This window comes from Erythrolamprus reginae, chromosome 1 (genome assembly GCF_031021105.1).
Source record: "Erythrolamprus reginae isolate rEryReg1 chromosome 1, rEryReg1.hap1, whole genome shotgun sequence".
Lineage (NCBI taxonomy): Eukaryota > Metazoa > Chordata > Lepidosauria > Squamata > Dipsadidae > Erythrolamprus > Erythrolamprus reginae.
Genome location: NC_091950.1, coordinates 2,263,079 through 2,288,092, shown reverse-complemented (window position 1 = coordinate 2,288,092; position 25,014 = coordinate 2,263,079). Strand labels below are relative to the sequence as shown.

The 25,014-nt window shown below is 43.0% G+C and overlaps 1 protein-coding gene across 18 annotated transcripts in view; it reads left to right on the top strand.

Moving 5' to 3' along the window:
• The window catches only part of LOC139162732 (NACHT, LRR and PYD domains-containing protein 3-like), a 255,679-nt gene that overhangs the window by 93,202 nt on the left and 137,463 nt on the right, over window positions 1-25,014 (top strand). For 10 of the 18 annotated variants that reach the window (XM_070743544.1, XM_070743563.1, XM_070743553.1 and 7 more), the window contains 9 exons: window positions 4,155-4,328; window positions 10,842-11,024; window positions 11,234-11,404; window positions 16,478-16,648; window positions 16,838-17,008; window positions 18,870-19,040; window positions 19,739-19,909; window positions 22,445-22,615; window positions 22,804-22,974. In XM_070743544.1, the coding sequence (XP_070599645.1) occupies window positions 4,155-4,328; window positions 10,842-11,024; window positions 11,234-11,404; window positions 16,478-16,648; window positions 16,838-17,008; window positions 18,870-19,040; window positions 19,739-19,909; window positions 22,445-22,615; window positions 22,804-22,974 (1,554 nt within the window). Of the gene's footprint in view, window positions 1-4,154; window positions 4,329-10,841; window positions 11,025-11,233; window positions 11,405-16,477; window positions 16,649-16,837; window positions 17,009-18,869; window positions 19,041-19,738; window positions 19,910-22,444; window positions 22,616-22,803; window positions 22,975-24,631; window positions 24,803-25,014 lie in introns of all 18 variants that reach the window. The other 8 variants (XM_070743452.1, XM_070743534.1, XM_070743435.1 and 5 more) reach the window with 6 other exon arrangements.

Here is a 25,014-nt window from a genome sequence, read left to right as displayed (position 1 = left end):
CCAACATAGAGGCAGCACTTGGACATGTGTTTCAATAACCAACAATACACTTGGCATCCATGAATCTGTCTAATCCTGCCTTGAAGCTATCAAGGCTGACAGCTGTCACAACCTCTTCTGGAAGTGAATTCCATAAACCAACGAGCCTCTGGGTGAAGAAATATTTCCCTTGATTTGTCCCCACTTTTTTACCTATGAGCTTTAGGGAGAGCCCCCTTGTCCTAGTCTTGTATGATAGAGAAAATAATTTTTCTCCATCCACCTTTTCTATCCCATGTATGATTTTATTCACTTCGATCAAGTCCCCCCTTAAATGCCATCTTTCAAAGCTGAAGAGACCAAGGCATTGCAACCTGGTTTCATAAGGGAGGGGCTCCATTTCCTTGATCATTCTTGTTGCCTTTTTTTGCACCTTTGTTCCATTATATCCTTCTTGTTGTGTGGTGACCAGAACTGTACAAGGAACTCCAAATGTGGTCTCACCATCAATTTGTACAGAGGCAATACAACACTTACCGATTTATTTTCAATTCTCTTCCTAATCATGCCAACCACGGAATTTGCTTTTTTTACTGCTGCTGTGCACTTGGTTGACAACTTCAACCTTGTCTTTCATAAACTCACCTCTGCCATCAGGCATGGGGGAATTGAAACATCTCCCACAGGCCTATATAGTTTATGCATGGTATGTTTGTGTGTATGTCTTGCTTTTTAAATAAGGGGTTTTTAGTTACTTTTAAATATTAGATTTATTGTACATTGTTTCATTATTGTTGTGAGCTGCCCCGAGTTTATGGAGAGGGGCGGCATACAAATCTAATAAATAATAATAATAAATAATAATAATATCTTCTTTGTTTATCTCTATCTGGTTTAATTCTTCTAATTCCCTCCCTGGGAAAACTAATTCAGTGGCAGGCAAATGCCCTCTATCCTCCTCAGTGAAAACGGAGGCAAAGAAATCATTTAGCCTCTCAGCAATCTCCTTGTCTTCTTTGATTATCCACTTCTGACCATTGTCATCACCCACTACAAGTATTCACCCACCCACTGTTCTGCCTGATTGGCCTCAGGCGATAATTAACGGTCCAGGAAAGAAGGTCAGACACACACGTGCATTGCTTAGCAGCAAACTTCTATTAAATAGAAAAGAAAAGGCTAAAGAAAACTGCCCTTATTTTCAGGAGTAAAACACAGTTCGAGGTGAAAATTCAGCTAGATACAAAGTTCATGAAAAAGCAAACAAATACAAAAATCACGTAGCATAAATGTTCCAAGAGTTCTCTGAATTCTCAAGGCACGAGAGCAGCAGCTTGTCCCAGAATTTTCAACTCCCACAACGCTGAGTTTAAATCCAAGAGCAGAAGCTTCAAAGCAGGAAGAACAACGCTACACAAACCACCCAGATAAACAACCATAGTTTGCCTTAACCCCTGTTCCCTTTTTATGCCTTTAGCCCTCATTAAGGGAACCACACCCAGCCCAGGTGCTCCTAACATGCCTTATCATACTTCTTAAAGCGATCCCTTCTTTGTAAGGCTCTTTGGTTGCGTAAATCAATATATTGCTCTGCAGACAAACTGAGCGAGGACAAACTGTCCGAAGAACTGCCGGCCAAATCCCCTGGGCTGTCTTCTGAATCCTCCTGGCTCTCTGCCACATCTTCCTGGCTGTCTGCTACATCTTCCTGGCTGTCAGCCAGGCTTTCACAGTCACTTTGTGCCATATCTCCCCCATCTGTGGGAGCAACGGCTGGCCCAGGCCCAAACACAACACCCACCACCCGTGGAGAAGTATCCTCAGTGCAAGAGGATATGGGCACATCCTCCAAGGAAGGGGTCCCAACTAAGGGAGCCTGTCCCTCTTCCACATACTCTTGTCCTCCCTGCCCAAGATCCCCATTCTCCAGAGCAGTTGGGGAGCTGCTCAGCATGGAGTGGGATGCTCCTACTGCATCCCTGAAGATCTTCTCCTGCCTCACTATCTCTCTCTGCTTCTCCTGGTCTGCTACCTTGGCTCCAAGGGAAAGAACCTGTTCCCTGAGAGCCAGGAGATCATTGCACCGATCACACACCCAAGACTTCTGTCCAGCAGGCAAATAGTCATACATGTGACACTCAATGCAAAACACTGGGAAGCTCCCCTCCGTCTGCTGGCTATCTACCTCCATTTCTTATTAGTATGTGTTTACTGTTATTAGTATACAAATTTCTTTTTTTTTTTAAAAAAAAAGATATTTAGCTTTCTCTTGTAGATATCAATGATTTTTTGATATTTTTGATAAGGTTAATAATTTTATTCCCTTCCTCCCTTCCATTGACTTAAAAAAACAACAACCCACAGCTTTTTAGGTTGTTCAAATTTTTTTTGTTTACTTTTTGGATTTTTTTTCCTACTTGTTTTAGGATTATATCTGCAAAAAAAAAAAGGCGAATAAGTAATTAAACAAGAAACTCACCCCACAAACTTACCAGGGCTCAGCAGGTATTCTTCCCAAGGTTCCTGCCAAGTTCCTTTCTCCCTTTTTATTTTCTGTTTTATTCCCTTTTTTAAAAATGTTCTAAGCAGTTTCCTCTCTGCTTCCCAAAGAAGAAATCACTACCCCTAAATCCTTCTCTTCTGAAGTTTTTGCTAACACAGAACTGCCAATACAATACTCAGATTGAGGATTCCTTTTCCCCAAGTGCATTATTTTACATTTGGAAACATTAAACTGCAGTTTCCATTGCTTTGACCATTTATCTAGTAAAGCAAATCATTTGCCATATTACAGACGTCTCCAGGAATATCAACCCTACTGCACACTTTAGAGTCATCGGCAAATAGGCAAAACATCTGGTGCTGATAGGAGGAAGCAGGCAAATGCCTTTGCACAGCTCCTGGTGAAGCTGGGAAGGGGAAGGAGGCAAATGTGTGTGTGTACTGCTCCTTGGGATAGGGATGTGCAGCAGTGCATTTATTGTGAACACAGGTGATGGTAGTGAGTGTGTGGTTTGTGTGTGTGTTGAATGGTGTGGGACACAATGGGAGGGCCATTGAATTGTCTGTTCAGAGTTAAGTCTAGTTGCAGAGGCCATGGCAGGGTGAGAGATTAAATTGAGAAGCCCCCTCCCACTGCTGCATGCCTGTTGTCCATGGTGGCTTGTCATTTTCACCACTACCACCACCACCACCATTGCTTCTGCACCTGCACTTGGGCCTCATGCTGAATGGGCAGTTTGGCTGCTCCCCCACTGTGCCCCTCCCCACCAGGTGTAATGTGAAGCAGTAACAGCACCAGGCATGCAAACAGCATTTGCCTTCTGCCACCAATTGCCAGGATCAATGGCAGCAGCAGCACAAGCTACGTGCAGGTAGGGTTTTCCTGCCTTCCCCAATGTGCTTCCATAACTTGTCCACAATCGCATCCCCCCCCCCCTCGGAGCCCTCTCGGTCACCCTTCCCAGGCCTATCGTTGCTGCCTCTCACCTGATTGGCTGCTGGCTTTTTGTCCTGTGGAGTAAAACACCCAGGACAAATGGTGTCTTGATGAATGGGCCAAGCTGAAGGTCCAGGGGTGGAGGGCCAGAGAGAATCACCAGGGGAGAGCCAGCAGAATAGAAAAGCTGGCTGTGAGTGGGCTGAGGTGGGGGGGGTTGAGGTGCACTGGGTGTGGTCAAGGGTGAGAGCCTAAAGGTGCCAATCCATTCTTAATGCACTGTATGATCACATCCCCATCAGTTCCGGTGAAATACTGTACATTGCACAATGGAGTTTCAAGAAATACTTGTAATTTTTCAAACTGATCTCTGTAGGCTTTCTGGAAAACAGGAAGTCGTGGCCTATGACTGGTCTACTACAGAAGTACTCGGTGAAAACCAGAGATTGAGAGAGTTAACATTGTTCTTCTCAAACTATAATTACAAAGCAATGGAACTATTGTGTGATGGGCTCAAAAATCCAGGGTGTAAAGTAAAGAAGCTAAAGTAAGAAATGCATATACCTCTCTGTTTCATCTACACAATCATTGTTTGAATGTTATTTTTCTGGAAATATATCCAGGGTGAGGCAGTTCAATTTTTTTACTTAATCACTGTCCCTTCAAGTCCTATAAAAATACATTCTATGCTTGTTTTTCAATAAATAGTTTTAATTTTTCATATTCTTCTTTGGAGGCTTGATGGAAAGATCCTGACCAACTCTTGCAGCAGGTATTTTGTGGATGTATTCAAGAAAAACCAGAGATTGAGAGAGTTGGAGCTGTGCTACGCAGACCTTTGTAGTGTGGGAAGCCTAGAACTATTATGTTGTGGGCTGAATGATCCAGAATGTAAAATAAATAAACTTAAGTAAGTAATGCATTTTCTAAAGGTCAATATTTTGGAAATATATCCAGAGAGAAGCAGTTTAGCTTCCTTTGTTTATCATATTCATTCTCGTTCAGGGTGGGATTCAGTTGGTTCGGAGCAGTTCGGGTGAACCGGTTTTTATGATTCTGTGCAGTCTGGAGAAGCAGCAAAGCCCACCACCAGCTTGCTCTTCCCAGCCCCCCCCCCCCAATATACATATTCCCTGGACACGCAGTGGAGATGTACAGCTGAGTATCATCAGAATACTGATAGTAACTCACATTGTGCCCTGAGAGGATCTCACCCATGCAGGAGCACCAAACACATACAAATAACTAAGATTAGGTTTTATTCCATACGAACAAGTAAATGGTATTTCCCCAGTTGATGCATTAACTACATTATTGAGAACTTGAATAGCACACCTTATAGTTTCACCCCAAAGCTTCTCTGGCAAACCAGAATCTATGAAATCTCCTCCCCTTGTTGCCTCTAACCAACCCAAAACCTACTCCCAACACAAAACCAATCTCAAATGCAAATTATTAAATGCCAGAAGTATAGCCAATAAGATATCAGAATTCCTCCTCCTTCTTGACTCCTCAGTCATTTATATTATCTTTGTGAAACCTGGCTCAATGCATCCTACTCAGACTCCATTATTACAACAAGGAACTATCTTGTCTCTCATTATGACCGTGAATCCCGCAGAGGAGGCGGGGTAGCTATATTCTACAAAAAATCTCTAAACCTAAAAAACATCACAGTTGCACACAGAAACTCTTGTCTGTGATCTTTCCCTAAAAACCACAATTGGCTTCTTACTATGCTACATAGCACCGGACTATGACATCGCACATGCAAACAAATTATTAGAACTACTAACGTGGGCTACCCAGTGCCCACACCCCATCATCTTCCTTGGAGACCTCAACCTACCACACATCAACTGGACATTAAATCAATGTAGCACGGAACCTATCCACTCTACTATATATAACACTGTCACCAATCTGGGACTTGACCAACTAATAACTAACAATACTAGAGTAGATAACTGTCTAGATCTCATCTTCTGCAACACCAAAAGCACAATATATGGCTTACAAATAATAGAACCTTTGTCCAACAGTGACCACAGCATGATAAACTTCAGTCTCAACCTAAGCCACACCGAGATCCACCCAAATAATGCGACACAGAAATTTAATTTCAAAAAAGCAAACTATGAACTCATTGATACCCATCTCTCAACATTAAACTGGCAAACTTTATTCGCAAACTGCAACTCTACGGATTACCTCTACAACACATTCTTCCTCGAGATGAAAATAATAATCAGACTTTACGTACCATTAACATCTACCTCAATCAAGAAAAATAACCTCCCCATCTCAATGAGAAAATTACAAACTAAACTTTCTGACATTAAAACCCTCGAAAATGTCCAGAGATACTTCACCAGAAGAGCTCTTCACTCCTCTACCTGTAACAGAACACCCTACGAAACTAGACTTACAATCCTGGGTCTAGAAAGCTTAGAACTAAGACGCCTCAAACATGATCTAAGTATTGCCCACAAGATCATATGCTGCAACATCCTGCCTGTCAAAGACTACTTCAGCTTCAACCACAACAACACAGGAGTGCAGAACAGATACAAGCTTAATATTAACCGCTCCAAACTTGACTGTAAAAAATACGACTTTAGTAAACAAATTGTTTAAGCATGGAGTTCACTACCGGACTCTGTAGTATCATCCCCTAAATGCCAACACTTTACCCTTAGACTATCCACAGTTGACCTCACCAAGTTCCTAAGAGGTCAGTAAGGGCCGTACATAAGTGCACCAGAGTGCCTACCATCCCCTGTCCTATTGTCTCTCCTATATCTCCTATATCTATATCTGATATACCTATATATTTTTCTGCTATTCCCTGATAGTTATATTTCACTCCTTTATTTTCTCCTCTATTCCCCTTTTAATACATTTTACCTGATTATATCCTGTATAACCATTATTCTGTATTATTGTGTATTGGACAAAACAAACAAACAAACAAACAAACAAACAAACAAACAAATATAACCTTTATTCCAGCTCTTTGCAACATGGTTTCAAATTTCCTATTTTTAAACTCTGTACCAATATCAGTTACAACACCTACACCTTTCCTGTTTGTTTTCCTTTCTATAAATTTTAGCCAGTTGGAAAAATGTTATACATTTCTGTTTTTCATTTCATTAAGTAACAGAAACCATATCTTGAATAATGGTCAATTATACTCAGTGTATAACAGGCTCCACCTAAACTAGGTTTCTTAGGACCAATAATATCTGCAAATACTATTGCTAATGGTTCTTTGGTTTTAAATCAGTTAATTCTGTTTGCAGGAGTTGCCTTACTCTTTTCTTCATTGCAAACATTAAATATTTTTACAAGGATTTAATTTAATGCCATTAGATAATTCAACAGTTTTCTTTAGAAGTTTGAAATTCATATGTTCCATATGTCTATGGAGCAAATGCATCCATCCATCATGAGATTTTTGTTATTGAAAACTAAGTTAGCATTGATTACTGGATTGTCATGAGTCAGAAAGAGACAATTTTCTAACCTTGCAGTAACCCTTCTTCCTTGCTTTTCAATTATACATTGACAGCAAGAGGGGAGATCATAACCACAGTATATGGTCCTTTCCATTTGGGCTTGAGAACTTCCCTGTTATAATCCTTCACCCACACCTCTTGGCCAGGTACTATGTCATGTGTAGGGGTTACAAGAATGTGGGGTCTGCATTGCAACACATAATCTTGGAGTTCATTAACAATGGTATTTAGGGTCTGTAACTCTTTAAATTTAAGGGAATCTGCCACAGGTGTGGAGGATTGAACCATGGGGGGTAAAAGATTAGGGACCCTTCCATACAGTAATTCATAAGGGGAAACATGTATGTTCTTTTGAGGGGCACATCTCACAGCAAAAAGGGCCATTGGAAGCGCATCTGGCCATTTAAGCTGAGTTTCCTGACAAATTTTTGCTAACTTATCTTTAATAGTCCTATTCACTCTTTCCACACGACCACCAGAGGGCGCATGAAAACTACAATGAAGTTTCCAAGTGATGCCGAGCATCAAAGCAATTTTCTGAGTGCTTACAACAAAGGTTGCAACAAACCCTGCATTTACCAATATTCTAACAGATAGCAAATTAAATACCAGTTAGGTATATTTAACATTGGTAAATGTTCATTCAGCCATGAACAATTGCAGTATCATTTTCCCTCCATTGGCTAATGCTACATGTTGGTTACTTTTTGTTATTTTGACATTTTTTTCCTCTTCTGTTAATTATGCATTGTGTTGCTCCACTACCAACGACTCATATATTATGGTTTACATTTTTAGATGAATCTAGCATAGCTAAACTAACATTTTACATGTTCTCTGTACATTGCTAACATTCAGTTTTCTACCCTTTTTACATTACCTATGTGTGTGCAGAGCAACCCTTGAGTTATCAAGGACCTGCACACAGAAATGGGACATTGCAGTAGATATGAGTAAGTATCTAGTCACACACATATATACGTTAAAGTGAATATAGTGTTTATAAAGCACATGCACCAAGACAAATTTCTTGTGTGTCCAATCACACTTGGCCAATAAAGAATTCTATTACTATAAGAAATAGTACAGTCTAAATTAACAGTCCGGATCATACACGTTCAATTCAGTCAAAGTACAATAATGTTATTATCAGTTTGTCTTTGTCATATACTGTATTTTTGGTGTATAAGACGCACCTAGATTTTAGAGTAGGAAAACAAGGGGAAAAAGAATTCTAAACCAAATGGTGTAATATTCTATTGTTTAATACAATACCAATGTAGCAGAATACTTTTTACAACCATGTATACTTTCTAAAACCATGTACACTTTTTAAAACTATGTACACTTTTTACAAACTTCAAAGTTGACAGCTTCCTGATTTGTGGACTTCAAATCCTAGAATTCCTCCACCAGTCAAGCTAGTGACTCAGAAATGGGAACTGAGGTCCAGAAGCCTTAAACTTGCCAGGTTTGAAGACCCTTGCACTCCCAACCTTATTTTGTTAGTTGTTCCTTTAGTCACAAAAATGACTAGTGATAGAATCATTTACAATTACAGTTCCCTGCTGAGGTTGCCTTAATATTACTACTCACATGAGGTTTTCAAAGACCCCTCTCTTGACTACTACAATTTTCATAATTGAAGTGCATGGAAATATATGGTGATGATGATAAACCTGAAATATTCCTTAAAAGGAGTGTTTCTAGAGTAGGAATCTCCAACCTTGGCAACTTTTAAGACTTGTGGACTACAACTCCCAGAGTTCCTCAGCCACCTTTGTGGGCCGAGGAACTCTAGGATTTGAAGTCCACAAGTCATAATGTGGCCAACATTGGAGACCCCTGGACCAAATGATGACCTACAGTACAGAGTCCCTTCCAACTCTTTGTGTGTGTGTGTGTGTGTGTGTGTGTGTGTGTGTGTCTGTGCTCTCGCGCCCCACTCTGCGTATATGTGCACATGGAGAAGTATAAAAACAAAACCTTATTTTCAAGAGAAACTTTTTTATTCTGTTTTGCCCCTCTTCCTTTGTTTCTCTCTCTCTCAGAGGTCAGTCATGAGGTGCCAAAAATAAAACTGGTGTAAAAACTTACATTGCTTTAAGGGTCACCTAAACAGCTGTCCCCCCCCCCAAAGCTTGCTTGGCTTCAGGCTATTATGGACAGTATCCAATGCTCTCCACAGCCCACCTCCCCGACACCTTTGGAGACTCCCTCTTTCTCAATTATCCCTTTCCCTCAGAGATAAAAAGTTCCCGTACCGCGCATCATGTCCCCAGCATATAAAATTGTCTGAGTGGCTTCTCCTCCCCACGGGGGCCGAGCAGGAAACTTGGTTGCTAGGGCTGCGAAGTCACTAAAGGAAAGGGCAGTCCCCCAGGACCTGCCAGACATTTCCCCTTGGCCGAGGAGCCCTCCCAGCAGGCTGAAAAGTGGCTTGGGCAAGCGGCTCTACCGCACACCAGCAGCACAGCGGCGGTGATGGTGGCAAAGGACTTCTGCCCCCAGCCACACCTGCTGCCGCTGCTCTCTCCTTACAGAAGAAACTCAGGGCTTTGCTGCCCAGCTTGGCTGAGGCAGGGGCAGGCAGGTTCAAGGCGCTCAGAGCGAAGCTGCCTCAGCCAAACCAGGTGAACGGCTGTGGCAGGGGCCGGTCAGGTGCCGCCTCTCACTGGCTGAGGTATCTTCCCACTGAGCTCCCTTCACCGACCATCACGCCCTCCAAAAGGCTCCCCCAAACATGGGAGATTGGGGTGGGGGCCAATGGAGCCGAGCTCCCTCCCGCTGGACAATCAGGGCTGGCTGAGGCAGCTTCACTCCCAGAGAGGTGGCACCTGACTGGCTCCTGCCACAGCCGCTCACCCGAGCCAAGTCCACTACCCAACAACTGTGCCAGTGAAGATGACAGCTCTGCCCCTTCAGGGTCTGTTCGCCCATCTCCTCAGATTCGACAGCAGTGGCTCCTTGAAGGGAAGCCGCTTTAGTCACCTCAGTGGTTGCCGCCACAATTGCCTCCTTGGCATCATTCAATGTATAAGACGCACCCAATTTTTAAAGCACTTTTTTGAGGTAAAAAGGTGTCTTATACACCGAAAAATACGGTACATGCAACAAAGATGTTACAGCTTGCAAACACATCGGAATATCAGAGAGAATAACGGAGCATAATACAGAGATCACTGTCAAGTCATAGAGTCAATCAGAATGAAACAACAGGGGGAGAAAGCCATGATCTCTTATGGTCATGTGCATCACTACAGCCAATCAGAACATAGAATATAGTTTAAAGCTGTGTTATATCAATCCATACAATCATACATTGTTGGCTTGTTTTCCCTTACCAACACCAGCACTAGGCACGCAGTCTGCATTTGCCTGCTTCCACCAACTGCAAGGATCAATTTCAGGCAGTGTTTACTTCTTTTTTATTATTTCTTCTCCACCCATACAAACATACAAAGTCAAATACCTTCAATATTCAATCTTCAGTACAATACAATATAATATCAATCTCCAAGTTCTTAATTAAAATTCTTAATTTATGTCTGGGTTTTTTCAGTCTACATTATTTATCTCATTTTGTCACCTGGATTTCAAAGATTGTTTTCTGTTCGTAATTCAAATTCAAAATGCTATTAGCTATCAAAATTCCTATTGGCTGTTGCTCTCATCCAGTAAATTTATGCTGTAATGTTTCAATCCATTTCTTATATTCTTACTTATTCGTGTTTCATAACCCTTATCCTAAAATAAATGCCCTTTAAGAGGAAAGATCCAGATTTACTGCTATTCAAACAAAAAAATATCAATTCGTATCAACTATTTCATGCCTTAAATCTAACAATAACAGTAGCAATGCAGGAAAAAGTACTTGTAATTTTTCAAACTCATCTCTGCAGACTTTCTGGAGAATTAAGGATACTACATTACCACAGGCCTCATGCAGAAGTATTTGCAGAAGTACTCAGCAAAAACCAGAGATTGAGAGAGTTAGCATTGTCCTTTGAAAGCTATGAGGATGAATCAATGCAACTATTGTGTGATGGACTCAATAATCCCGGGTGTACAGTAAAGAAGCTAAAGTAAGAAATGCATAAATCTCTCACCATTGTTTGATTGTTATTTTTCTGGAAATATATCCAGAATAAGACCGTTCAATTTTTTATTTCATTTTATTGGATTTGTATGTTCAATTTTTTAACTTAATCACAGTCCTTTCAAGTCCTATAAAAATGCATTCTATGCTTGTTTTTCAAGAAATATTTTTGATTTTTCATACTCTTCTTTGGAGGCTTGAGGGAGAGATCCTGGATGAATCCTGCAGCAGGTATCTCGTGGATGCATTCAAGAAAAACCAGAGATTGACAGAGTTGGAGCTGTGCTTCCCAAGCCCTGATGACAAAGCTGTAGAAATATTATGTGGTGGGCTGAAAGATCCAGAATGTCAAATAAAGAATCTAAAGTAAGTAATGTATTTGACTTTGCAAAATCATCTTCCAAAGGTTAATATTTTGAAAATATATCAAGAGAGAAGCAGTTTAGCTTCTATTGTTTATCATATTCACTTCAGATCAGGGGTGGGATTCAGCCAGTTCAGATCAGTTCGGGTGATCCATTTTTAAAGATTCTGTGAAATTTGGAATAGCAGCAAAGCACACCACCAGTTGGCCCTGCCCGCCCCACCGTGTATATATTACCTTCTCCACACAGCCCAGCTAATCCTCATGCCTCGCCCTTTGCCTCGGTTTTGGTAACGAAAGCTAAGCATCCTGCCCTTTGCCTCGGGTCAGGTCTCAGGGTTACATCAGCCTTACCCTAGAACCTCCCCCTGCTGGACATTCAACTTGTCTGGGTCAGGGAATGCGCCATTTCCCATCTTGTCCCTGGCCTCTGTCTGCATGCCACCACTCACCTCTAGCCTCAAATTACAGCCCCCACGGCTGAAGCCATTTATTCGCCTTTGGCCTGCTGCCCTAGGCTGAAGGGAGGGACACAGAGGGCATGGACACAGGAGGACCAAAGCAGTTTGGGAATGGACCAGATGGTCCATTTTTCTTACCTGTCATAAGTTCCATTCGGAAAGCACTGCAGCGGAGATCTTGCAGCTGTTTCTTCCATCCCTTGCTGAGCCTCAGTCACTTGCTCCATGTTCTCTCTGAGTCGGCAGCTGCTTCTCTCCACTGCTGTTCTTGCTGGGAGAGAGAGCGTCTTGGGCAGTTTAGCAGCTGTGGGCCGCTGCTTTCCTCCCGGTCCCATGCAAAACCTCTGCAGCTGAGAGAAAGAGCATTCAACATGGCTGCTACTTCTCTGTGCCACAGCACTTTCCCGATGGGCCTTGGAGGAAAGCCGTGGCTCACAGCTGCTAAACTGCACAAGACCCTCTCCCAGCAGTGTGGAGAGTAGCAGCCACTGCATCGGAGAGAAGATATGGAGGGGAACAGGGCCTGAAGGGCTGCTCAGTCGAGCCTCACTGTGTGGCAGAAGCTGTGCGTGCATGGAAGGCATGTGAGCATGTGTGCATGCTTACATTTTGGGTGAACCATTTGCTAAATTAGTTGAATCCCACCCCTGCTTCAGTTCCTTTAAAAATACAATATATGGTTGTTTTTCCTGAGAGAATGTTAATTATCTAGATTTGCCTCCCCTATCAAATCCATTTCACAATTCGTAAAAGGTTCTTCTATTGATGACTCCTCCATTGGGGATTGCCTTCTATACAATCATCAACATGTCTATTAGTAGGAGTACTATCCTTAAAAAATGGAGTATCAACAACAATTGTGTTATCTTCTTGTTCCAAATTCCTCCATCCAACGTGCTCCATAAATTTAGCATTTGCACTACTATATACATTCTTAGTACCTTGCTCCCATAATCTAAATATGGGGGGGGGGGCACACACCCGACATGGTATTCCTCTCTGAGCAACTGAGTAATGGTCTGAGATTAAGAGGCTTAGAAGTGTTACCTTTGTCATGGTCAGACCATTTTCTACTGCGGCTTGACTTCCTGGCTCCAATCCTTCCCCGCAGGGAGGCGGAACCGATTAAGTTGTTCTGCCCCAGGCGCCTGATGGATCCAGAAGGCTTTCAGAAGGCACTTGGGGCTCTTTCAGATGCACTCGTCCACAGTTCGGCAGAGTCTCTGGCTGAGGCCTGGAACAAGGCTGCAGCGGAGGCCCTTGACCGAATTGCGCTGCTGCAACCTCTCCGCGGCACTAGACCCCGCAGAGCTCCATGGTTCAATTAGGAGCTCCGGGAGTTGAAATGCCAGAAGAGACATCTAGAGAAGTGATGGAGGAAGAGTAAGTCCGAATCCGACCGAACACTTGTAAGAGCTCATATTAAGACTTACAAAGTGGCGCTCAAGGCGGCAAGATGCACGTATCATGCCACCTTGATTGCATCAGCAGAATCCCACCCGGCCGCTCTGTTTAGGGTAACCCGCTCCCTTCTTAACCAGGGGGGAGTTGGGGAGCCCTTGCAGAGTAGTGCTGAGGATTTTAACATGTTTTTCGCTGATAAAATTGCTCGGATTCGAGCGGACCTCGACTCCAATTGTAAAACAGAGTCGACTAACAATGAGTCAGTCGAGGTGACTGGGGCTAAACATCTTTGTCCATCTGTCTGGGAGGAGTTTGACTTGGTGACACCTAAGGAAGTGGACAGGGCCATTGGAGCTGTGTGTTCTGCCACCTGTCTACTGGATCCATGTCCCTCTTGGTTGGTTTCGGCCAGTCGAGAGGTGACACGGAGCTGGGTCCGGGAGATTGTCAATGCTTCCTTGGGGAGTGGGTCCTTTCCGGCCCCTTATAAGGAGGCACTTGTGCGCCCCCTCCTCAAGAAGCCTTCCCTGGATCCAGCTGTACTCAATAACTACCGTCCAGCCTCCAACCTTCCCTTTATGGGGAAGGTTGTCGAGAAGGTGGTGGCATTTCAGCTCCAGCGGTCCTTGGAAGAAGCTGATTATCTAGGTCCTCAACAGTCTGGATTCAGGCCCGGCTACAGCACGGAAACTGCTTTGGTCACGTTGATGGATGATCTCTGGCGGGCCCAAGACAGGGGCTTGTCCTCTGTCCTGGTGCTTCTTGACCTCTCAGCAGCTTTCGATACCATCGACCATGATATCCTTCTGCACCGGCTGGAGGGGTTGGGAGTGGGAGGCACTGTTCTTCAGTGGTTCTCCTCATATCTCTCTGGTCGGTCGCAGTCGGTGTTAGTGGGGAGTCAGAGGTCGACCTCTAGGTCTCTCCCTTGTGGGGTGCCTCAGGGGTCAGTCCTCTCCCCCCTACTATTTAATATCTACATGAAACCACTGGGTGAGATCATCCAAGGGCATGGGGTGAGGTATCATAAATACATCGATGATACCCAGTTATACATCTCCACCCCATGTCCAGCCAACGAAGCAGTGGAAGTGATGTGCCGGTGCCTGGAGGATGTTGGGGCCTGGATGAGTGACAACAAACTTAAGCTCAACTCAGACAAGATGGAGTGGCTGTTGGTCTTACCTCCCAAGGACAATTCCATCTGTCCGTCCATTATCCTAGGTGGAGAATCACTGGCCCCCTCAGAGAAGGTTCGCAACTTGGGCATCCTCCTCGACCCACAGCTCACATTAGAGAACCATCTTTCAGCTTTGGCGAGGGGGGCGTTTGCCCAGGTTCACCTTGTGCACCAGTTGCGACCCTACTTGGACCGGGAGTCACTGCTCACAGTCACTCATGCCCTCATCACCTCGAAACTCGACTACTGTAATGCTCTCTACATGGGGCTACCTTTGAAAAGTGTTCGGAAACTTCAGATCGTGCAGAATGCAGCTGCGAGAGCAATCATGGGCTTTCCCAAATATGCCCATGTTACACCAACACTCCGCAGTCTGCATTGGTTGCCGATCGGTTTCCGATCACAATTCAAAGTCTTGGTTATGACCTATAAAGCCCTTCATGGCACCGGACCAGATTATCTCGGGGACCGCCTTCTGCTGCACGAATCCCAGCAACCAGTTAGGTCCCACAGAGTGGATCTTCTCCGGGTCCCGTCAACTAAAGAATGTCACTTGGCGGGACCCAGGGGAAGAGCCTTCTCTGTGGCAGCCCCGGCCCTCTGGAACCAACTCCCCCCAAAGATTAGAATTGCCCCCACCCTCCTTGCCTTTCGTAAGCTGCTTAAAACCCACCTCTGCCATCAGGCATGGGGGAATTGAGACCCTCTTCCCCCTAGGCCTTTACAATTCTATGCATGGTATGTATGTATGTATGTTTGGTTTTTTATATTAATGGGTTTTTAATTGTTTCTAACATCACACTACTATTGTACACTGCTTTATTGTTGCTGTTAGCCGCCCGGAGTCTCCGGAGAGGGGCGGCATACAAATCCAATAAATAAATAAATAAATAAATAAATAAATAAATAAATAAATAAATAAATAAATAAATAAATAAATAAATAAATAAATAAATAAATAAATAAATAAATAAATAAATAAATAAATAAATAAATAAATAAATAAATAAATAAATAAATAAATAAATAAATAAATAAATAAATAAATAAATAAATAAATAAATAAATAAATAAATAAATAAATAAATAAATAAATAAATAAATAAATAAATAAATAAATAAATAAATAAATAAATAAATAAATAAATAAATAAATAAATAAATAAATAAATAAATAAATAAATAAATAAATAAATAAATAAATAAATAAATAAATAAATAAATAAATAAATAAATAAATAAATAAATAAATAAATAAATAAATAAATAAATAAATAAATAAATAAATAAATAAATAAATAAATAAATAAATAAATAAATAAATCAATCAATAAATAAATATGCTATGATTTGTCTCATAACCAACAAAATACAATTGCCTTGCTCTATGCTGTCACCTTACTTACATGGGAATATGAACCCACCACTTATGCAAATAACTAAGATTAGGTTTTCTTCAGTACCAAGGAGTAAATGGTATTTCCCCAGTTGTTGCATTAACTACATGACTGAGAACATGATTAGCACACATTATAGTTTCATCTCAAAACTTCTATGGCAAACCACAATCTGCTCCCCCACTGTGCCCCCCACCACCACCAGGATTAATGTGAAGCAGCATTTGCCTGCTTCCCCCTCCCAGCATCAGCACAAGCTGTCAAGAAACGTCCCCCCCCTCTCTGAGCCATCTTGGTCATCCTTCTCAGGCCCATTGTGGCCTTCTGCCACCTGATTGGCTGGTGGCTTTTTGTCCTATTTAGCAAAACACCCAGGACAAATAGTCTTTTGATGAAGGGGCCAAGCAAGGGGTGGGGGGCCTGAGAGAATCTTCAAGGGAGAGCCAGCGGAATGGAAAAGCTGGCTGAGAATGTGCTGAGGTGGGTGGCTTGAGGTGAGCTGGGTGTGGTCAAGGGTGAGAGCCTAAAGGTGCCAATCCATTCTGAATGCATTGTATGATCCCATCCCCATCAGTTATGATACACACAGCACACAAGGGATTTTCAAGTAATTTTTCAAACTCATCTCTGCAGACTTGATGGAGAAGTCTCAACAATATCCTGCAGCTGGCCTCTTGCAGAAGTATTCAAGAAAAACCAGAGACTGGGAGAGTTAACGTTGTCCTTCAAAAGCTATGATGACAAGTCAGTGGAACTATTGTGCGATGGGCTCAATAAGTCAGGATGTACAGTAAAGAAGCTAAAGTAAGAAATGCACAAACCTCTCTATTTGATCTAGACAACCATTCTTTGATTGTTATTTTTCTGGAAATATTTCCAGGGTGAGGAAGTTCAATTTTTTAAATTAATCATAGTCCCTTCAAGTCCTATAAAAATAAATTATATACTTATTTTTCAAGAAATAGTTTTGATTTTTCATACTCTTCTTTGGAGGCTTGATGGAGAGATCCTGGATGAATCCTGCAGCGGGTATCTTTCAGAAGAATTCAAGAAAAAACAGAGATTGAGAGAGTTGGAGCTGTGCTTCCCAAGCCCTGATGAAAAAGCAGTAGAACTATTATATAATGAGCTAAAAGATCTAGAACGTGAAATAAAGAAGCTAAAGTAAGTAATGCCTTTTACTCTACAAAATCGTCTTCTAAAGGTGAATATTTTGAAAACATATCCAGAGAAAAGCAATCTAGCTTCCATTGTTTATCGTATTTACTTCAGATCAGGGGTGGGATTCATCTGCATGCCCCCCCCAGCCTGAAATTACGGCCCCCAGAGCTGAAGCAGTTTATTCAGCCTGTGGTCTGCTGCACTGGGCTAAAGGGGGGGCATCGGGGGCATGGACACAGGAGGGTGAAAGGAGTTTGGGGATGGACCAGATGGTTTTTCTGACCTGAAAGAATGTCCATTCGGAAAGCGCTGCAGCAGAGATCGTGCAGATGTTTCTTCCATCCCTTGCGAAGCCTCAGTCACTTACGGAGATGCTCCATGTGCTTTCTGAGTCGGCAGCTGCTTCTCAACACTGCTGTTCTGGTTGGGAGAGAGAAGGTCTTGTGCAATTGAGCAGCTGTGAGCTGCTTTCCTCCAAGTCCCATTAAAAGCCCTGCAACTGAGAGAAGCAACATCCACTATGGCTGCTACTTCTCTGTGCCACAGCAATTCCAGATGAGATTCAGGGGAAAGTCAATGCTCCCAGCTGCCAAGACGGAGGGCAGATATGGAGGGGAGCAGGCCCTGAAATTTCTGAATGGGTGTGGGACCTTCAGGCTCCCACCCTTGGTCATGTCTCCCTTGCCTCCAGCCACCCACCCCAGTCCATTGACAGCCATCTTTCCTCCTCTGCTGCCTTTCCCCAGGGATTCTCCCTGGACAATGGGCATCTGGCCCTCTGACCCTTGCCCTTTGGCCTGGCCCATTTGCTGAAACACCATTTCTCCCAGGTGTTTCTCTCCATGGTAGAAAGAGCTGCCAGCCAATTGTGTGTCAGGTGGCAATGATGGGGTTTGACAGGTGGCCTAGGAGGCTGGGAGTGGGATGTGATTCATGACAGGTTATAGAAGAGAGCAAGGGGGATAGGCAGGTTAATGCTGCCTGCACATCTGGTGCTGGTAGTAGGACAAACACCTGTGCGTAGCTCCTGGTGGAACTGGGAAGGGGAAGGAGGCCAATGCTGCCTTTGCAATGCTCCTTGGGGACGGGGGGGGGGCAGCAGTGCATCGAGAGTGAACACTGTGGGGGGGTGTAGAATGGTCTGGTACACAATGGGAAGGTAGCTGAACTGCCTGGTCACAGTTAAGCCAGAGTCCAGTTGAAGTGAGAAGTCAAATTCAGAAGCCCCCTCCCATTGCTGCCTGCCCATTGCCCACGGTGGCTTCTCATTTTCACCACTTCCACCACAACCACCATTGCATCTGCGCCTGCACTCCGGCCTCATGCTGAAGGGGCAGTTTGGCTGCTCCCCCACTGTGCCCCCACCACCACCAGGAGTCATGGGAAAGCGGCATTTGCCTGTTTTACCCTCCCAGCACCAGCACAGGCTGCATGTGGGTAGGGTTTGCCTGCCTTCCCCCCTTGCTCTCTTCCATAACCTCTCAACAACCACATCCCCCCCCGAGCCTTCTCGCTCACGCTTCCTGCTCCATCATTGCTGCCTGGCACCTGATTGGTGGCTTTTTGTCCTGTAGAGCAAAACACCCAGGACCAATGGTGTCTTGATGAATGGGCCAAGCTGAAGGGCAAGGGGTGGGGGGCCAGAGAGAATCAACAGGGGAGGCCCAGCAGAATAGAAAAGCTGGCTGGGAGTGGGCTGAGGCGGTTGGCTAAAGATTAACTGGATGGGCTCAAGGGTGAGAACCTATAGATTTCAATCCATTCTGAATGCCCTGCATGATCACATTCCCATCAGTTGCAATAAAACAGAGTTCGCGATGGATTTTCAAGAAAGACTTGTAATTTTTCAAACTCATCTCTGCAGGCTTGGTGGAGAACTTGCAACAATATCCTGCAGCTGCCCTCTTGCAGAAGTACCCAGTGAAAACCAGAGGTTGAGAGAGATAACGTTGTCCTTCGAAAGCTGTGATGACCAATCAATGCAACTATTGTGCAAAGGGCTCAATAATCCAGGATGTACAGTAGAGAAGCTAAAGTAAGAACTGCATAGACCTTCCTGTTTGATCTACACAACCATTGTTTGATTGTTATTTTTCTGGAAACATATCCAGGGTGAGGCAGTTCAATTCTTTTACTTAATCATAGTCACTTCAAGTCCTATATAAGTACAGTGGCACCTCTACTTAAGAACTTCATTTGTTCTGTGACCAAATTCTTAAGTAGAAAAGTTTGTAAGGAGGAGGAGGAGGGGGGCAGAAGAGGAGGAGGATAGTCGCTGCCAAAGGAAGAAGGTGAGATGGGGGGAATCAAAAAACCCCAAAATGTTAAGGCTTAAAAAGAAAACGAACTCTGAGGCGGTGAGGAGGAGCAGGCGCCTCCCATACACACGGCACGAGGCTGCCTCCCATACACTGCGCCAGAGAGAGGAACCCAGGCGAGTGAGAGGGCCACTGAAAGGCTCCTCTGGCAGCCCAGAAAAGCCTGAGATAGCCAGGATTAAAGGGGGAATGGTAGGAAACTTGCTGGGCCTTCATGCCGCTCTCAAATTCCCTGGGAAATTTTTCTGGGCTCTGGTTCTTAAGTAGAAAATGGTTCTTAAGAAGAGGCAGAAAAATCTTGAACACCCGGTTCTTATCTCGAAAAGTTCCTAATTAGAGGTGTTCTTAGATTCCACAGTACATTCTATGCCTGTTTTCAAGCCATAGTTTTAATTTTTCATATTCTTCTTTGGAGGCTTGAGGGAGAGATCCTGGATGAATCCTGCAGCGGGTATCTAGCGGAAGTATTCAAGAAAAACCAGAGATTGACAGAGTTAGAGCTGTGCCTCCCAAGCCCTGATGACAAAGCGGTAGAACTATTATGTGGAGGGCTGAGTGATCCAGAATGTAAAATAAAGAAGCTAAAGTAAGTTTTACTCTCTACAATTGTCTTCTAAAGGTGAATATTTTGAAAATATATCAAGAGAGAAGCACCTGATCATATTCACCCTTGTTTAAAGTGAGCAGATTTTAAGATTGGGAAAGAGGGACATCTACATTCCTTTGTCTCTATTTCTCTTTCTTTCTCTCTCTCTCCCTCCCTCTTTCTCTCTCTTCCTTCCTTCCTCTTTCTTTCTCTCTTTCTTCCTCTCTTTTTTGCTCTCTTTCTCTCTTCCTTCTTCCCTCTATCTGTCTTTCTCTCTCCCTCCTTCCCTCTATCTCTCTCCCTTTCTTTCTTTCTTTCTGTTTCTCTCTTCCTCTTTCCCTTTTTCTCTCTTTCTCTCTTTCTCTCCCTCCCTCTTTCTTTCTTTTTCTCTCTCTCTCTCTCCCTCTCTCTTTCTTTCTCTTTCTCTTTCTTTCTCTCTTCCTTTCTTCCTCTCTTTTTTGCTCTCTTTCTCTCTTCCTTCTTTCCTTTATCTGTCTTTCTCTCTCCCTCCATCCCCCTATCTCTCTCCCTTTCTCTCTATTTCTCTCTTTCTCTCCATCTCTCTTTCTTTCTTTTTCTCTCTCTCTCCCTCTCTCTTTCTCTCTTCCTTCTTCCCTCTATCTGTCTTTCTCTCTCCCTCCTTCCCCCCTCTCTCTCTCTTTCTTTCTTTCTGTTTCTCTCTTCCTCCTTCCCTTTCTCTCTATTTCTCTCTTTCTCTCCCTCCCTTTTTCTTTCTTTTATTTTCTCTCTCTCTCTCCCTCTCTCTCTCTTTCTTTCTCTCGCTCTCTTTTTCTCTCTTTCTCCCCCTCTCTCTTTCTCTCTTCTCCCTCCTTCAATGAAGCATTGAGTGAAGAGTCTGAATACTTATGCCAATGGGATATTTCAGGTTTTTTCTTTTTAATACATTTACAGACCTTTCTAAAATTTTGTTTTCTTTTTGTCCTTATGCTCTATATTGATGTAGGTTAATGAGAAGACAAATGAATTTTAATGACTATAGAATCAGGCTACAGCATAACAAAATGAAGAAAAAGTGAAGGGGGTCTGAGAAATTTCTGAATGGGTATAGAACCTTCAGGCCCCCACCCTTGGCAAAACCTCCTTTGTATGCACCTGCCTACCTCAGCCCATTCACAGCCAGCTTTCCTCCTCTGCTGACCTTTCTCCAATAAGTCTCCCTGGCCAATGGGCATCTGGCCCTCCAACCCTTGCCCTTTGGCCTGGCCCATTTGCTGAAATTCCATTTGGAATACTGTGTCCAGTTCTGGAGACCTCACCTTCAAAAAGATATTGATAAAATTGAATGGATCCAAAGATGGGCTACAAGAATGGTGGAAGGTCCACTGATGAAGTGGACAAGGCCATTGGAGCTGTGAGTTCTGCCACCTGTTTGCTGGATCTGTGTCCCTCCTTGCTGATTTCGGCCAGCAGGGAGGTGACATGGAGCTGGGTCCAGGAGATTGTCAACGCTTCTTTGGGGAGGGGGTCCTTTCTGGATCCCTACAAGGAGGCCCTTGTGTGCCCCCTCCTCAAGAAGCCTTCCCTGGACCCAGCTATTCTCAACAACTATCGCCCCGTCTCCAACCTTCCTTTTATGGGGAAGGTTGTTGAGAAGGTGGTGGCGCTCCAGCTCCAGCGGTCCTTGGAAGAAGGCGATTATCTAGGCCCTCAACAGTCAGGATTCAGGCCCGGCTACAGCATGGAAACTGCTTTGGTTGCGCTGATGGATGATCTCTGGCGGGCCCGGGACAGGGGTTTATCCTCTGTCCTGGTGCTTCTTGACCTCTCAGCGGCTTTCGATACCACAATGCTAAGCTTCATAAATAAAGTCCTTGAATGCACCGAAATGACTAAATTGACATTAGAGCTACAGGAAAAGAATAAATCCGAATTATATAAAATATGGGGAAGCTGGTATAAATGGCTGAAACAGGGAATATGTATATAAAACATAACAGAATAGTAATATTAGACACTCCTTCCTCTCACATCCAAACACAATGACAACAGAGAAATACTACACCATGAGTCAATAGAACTCAACTCCACCCCCCAGGAAAAAAAAAGCTCGCACCACTCCAAAAATACCTAAGAGAAGTATCAATAAAATATTTACCATTCATGAAAACAAGTATACAATTCTATACCTTAGACATAAACACCTAACCTAAGGTCACTCAACAACGATTTATGTTTGTATTTGTTTTTATTCACTATTGAAATTGAATACTATATTCGTGAACATATGGCCTTGTCTCTTTTCACTCCCTATTCCCCCTTCCCCTGTGCATGTTTTGCTTGTTTGACTGTTTCTTTTGTGTGTAGAAAATCAATAAAGAATAATATTTTTTTTAAAGAAGAAAAGCTGGCTGTGAGTGGGCGGAGGTGGGTGGGTTGAGAGGAACTGGGTGTGGTCAAGGGTGAGAACCTATAGATTTCAATCCATTCTGAATACCCTGCATGATCACATTCCCATCAGTTGCACACGATGGATTTTCAAGAAATGTGTGTAATTTTTCAAACTCATCTCTGCAGGCTTGGTGGAGAAGTCTCAACAATGTCCTGCATCAGGCCTCTTGCAGAAGTCCTCAAGAAAAACCAGAGACTGGGAGAGTTAACGTTGTCCTTCGAAAGCTATGATGGCAAATCAATGGAACCATTGTGCAATGGGCTCAATAATCCAGGATGTACAGTAGAGAAGCTAAAGTAAGAAATGCATAGACCTCTCTGTTTGATCTACATAACTATTGTCTGATTGTTATTTTTCAGCAAATATTTCCAGGGTGACGCAGTTCAACTCTTTTACTTAATCATAGTCGCTTCAAGTCCTATATAAATACATTCTATGCTTATTTTCAAACAATAGTTTTAATTTTTCATATTCTTCTTTGGAGGCTTGAGGGAGAGATCTTGACCAAATTCTGCAGTGAGTATCTTGCAGAAGTATTCAAGAAAAACCAGAGATTGAGAGAGTTGGAGCTGTGCTTCCCAAGCCCTGATGACAAAGCTGTAGAACTATTATGTGGTGGGCTAAAAGATCCAGAATGTAAAATAAAGACGCTAAAGTAAGTAATGCATTTTACTCTACAAAATCGTCTTCTAAAGGTTAATATTTTGAAAACCTATCCAGACAGAAGCAGTTTAACTTCCATTGTTTATCATATTCCCTCTAGTTCTTGCAGATGTTTCTTCCATCCCTTGCTGAGCCTCGGTCGCTTGTGGAGATGCTCCATGTGCCCTCTCAGTTGGCAGAACATAGAAACAACATAGAAACATAGAAACAACATAGAAACATAGAAACATAGAAACAACATAGAAACATAGAAACATAGAAACATAGAAACAGAAACATAGAAACATAGAAACATAGAAACATAGAAACATAGAAACATAGAAACATAGAAACATAGAAACATAGAAACATAGAAACATAGAAACATAGAAACATAGAAACATAGAAACATAGAAACATAGAAACAGAAACATAGAAACATAGAAACATAGAAACATAGAAACATAGAAACATAGAAACATAGAAACAGAAACATAGAAACATAGAAACATAGAAGACTGACGGCGGAAAAACACCTCGTGGTCCATCTAGTCTGTCCGTATACTATTTCCTGTATTTTATCTTAGGATGGATATATGTTTATCCCAGGGATGTTTAAATTCAGTTACTGTGGATTTACCAACCACATCTTCTGGAATTTGTTCCAAGGATCTACTGTTCTTTCAGTAAAATAATATTTTCTCATGTTGCTTTTGATCTTTTCCCCAACTAACTTCAGATTGTGTCCCCTTGTTCTTGGGTTCACTTTCCTATTAAAAACACTTCCCTCCTGAACCTTATTCAACCCTTTAACATATTTAAATGTTTCGATCATGTCCCCCCTTTTCCTTCGGTCCTTCAGACTCTACAGATTGAGTCCATTAAGTCTTTCCTGATACGTTTTATGCTTAAGACCTTCCACCATTCTTGTAGCCCGTCTTTGGACCCGTTCAATTTTGTCAATATCTTTTTGTAGGTGAGGTCTCCAGAACTGAACACAGTATTCCAAATGGGATCTCACCAGTGCTCTCAATCTCCCTCTTCCTGCTTGTTATACTTCTAGCTATGCAGCCAAGCATCCTACTTGCTTTCCCTACCACCTGACTGCACTGTTCACCCATTTGGAGACTGTCAGAAATCACGACCCCTAAATCCTTCTCTTCTGAGGTTTTTGCTAACACAGAACTGCCAATACAATACTCAGATTGAGGATTCCTTTTCCCCAAGTGCATTATTTTACATTTGGAGACATTAATTTAGCAGCTGTGAGCTGCTGCTTTCCTCCAAGTCCCATCTGAAAGAGAAAGAGCATTCAGTATGGCTGCTACTTCTCTGTGCCACAGCAATTCCAGATGGGACTTAGAGGAAAGCCATGGCTCACAGCTGCTCAATTGCACAAGACCCTCTCCCAGCAGTGCAGAGAGAAGCAGCCGCTGCCCCGGAGAGCAGATATGGAGGGGAGCAAACTCTGAAAGGCTGATCGGTCGAGCCTCACTGTGTGGCGGAAGCTGTGGAAGCATGGAAGGCATATGCACATGCGCGCATGATTACATTTTTGGTGAACCATTTGCTACATTAGTTGAATCACACCACTGCTTCAGTTCCTTTAAAAATACAAGATATGGTTGGTTTTCCTAAGAGAATGTTAATATTGCGATTCCTGTCTGCAGGATTTCTGGAGAGATCCCGAAGGAATCCTACAGCAGGCATCTTGCAGAAGTATTCATGGAAAACCAGAGCCTGAGACAGTTAGAACTGACCATCAAGTATCCAGATGAGAAAACCCTGGGACTATTGTACGAAGGGCTCAAGCATCCAAAATGTAAAATAGAGACAGCACAGTAAGTGGCCATTTGTTTCCATTTTCATGTGCCAACCATCTCTTCCACGTTTATCTTCTGGAAATATATCCAGGATGAGGCCATTCTATTTGCAGTACATGACTTTCTCTTCCTTCAACCGTACACTTCCTGTTTCTTTTCAAAGATCCAAATACTAAAACTCTTATGAAACAGTTCCTTATGCAACAATATATATATATATATTAGTAACG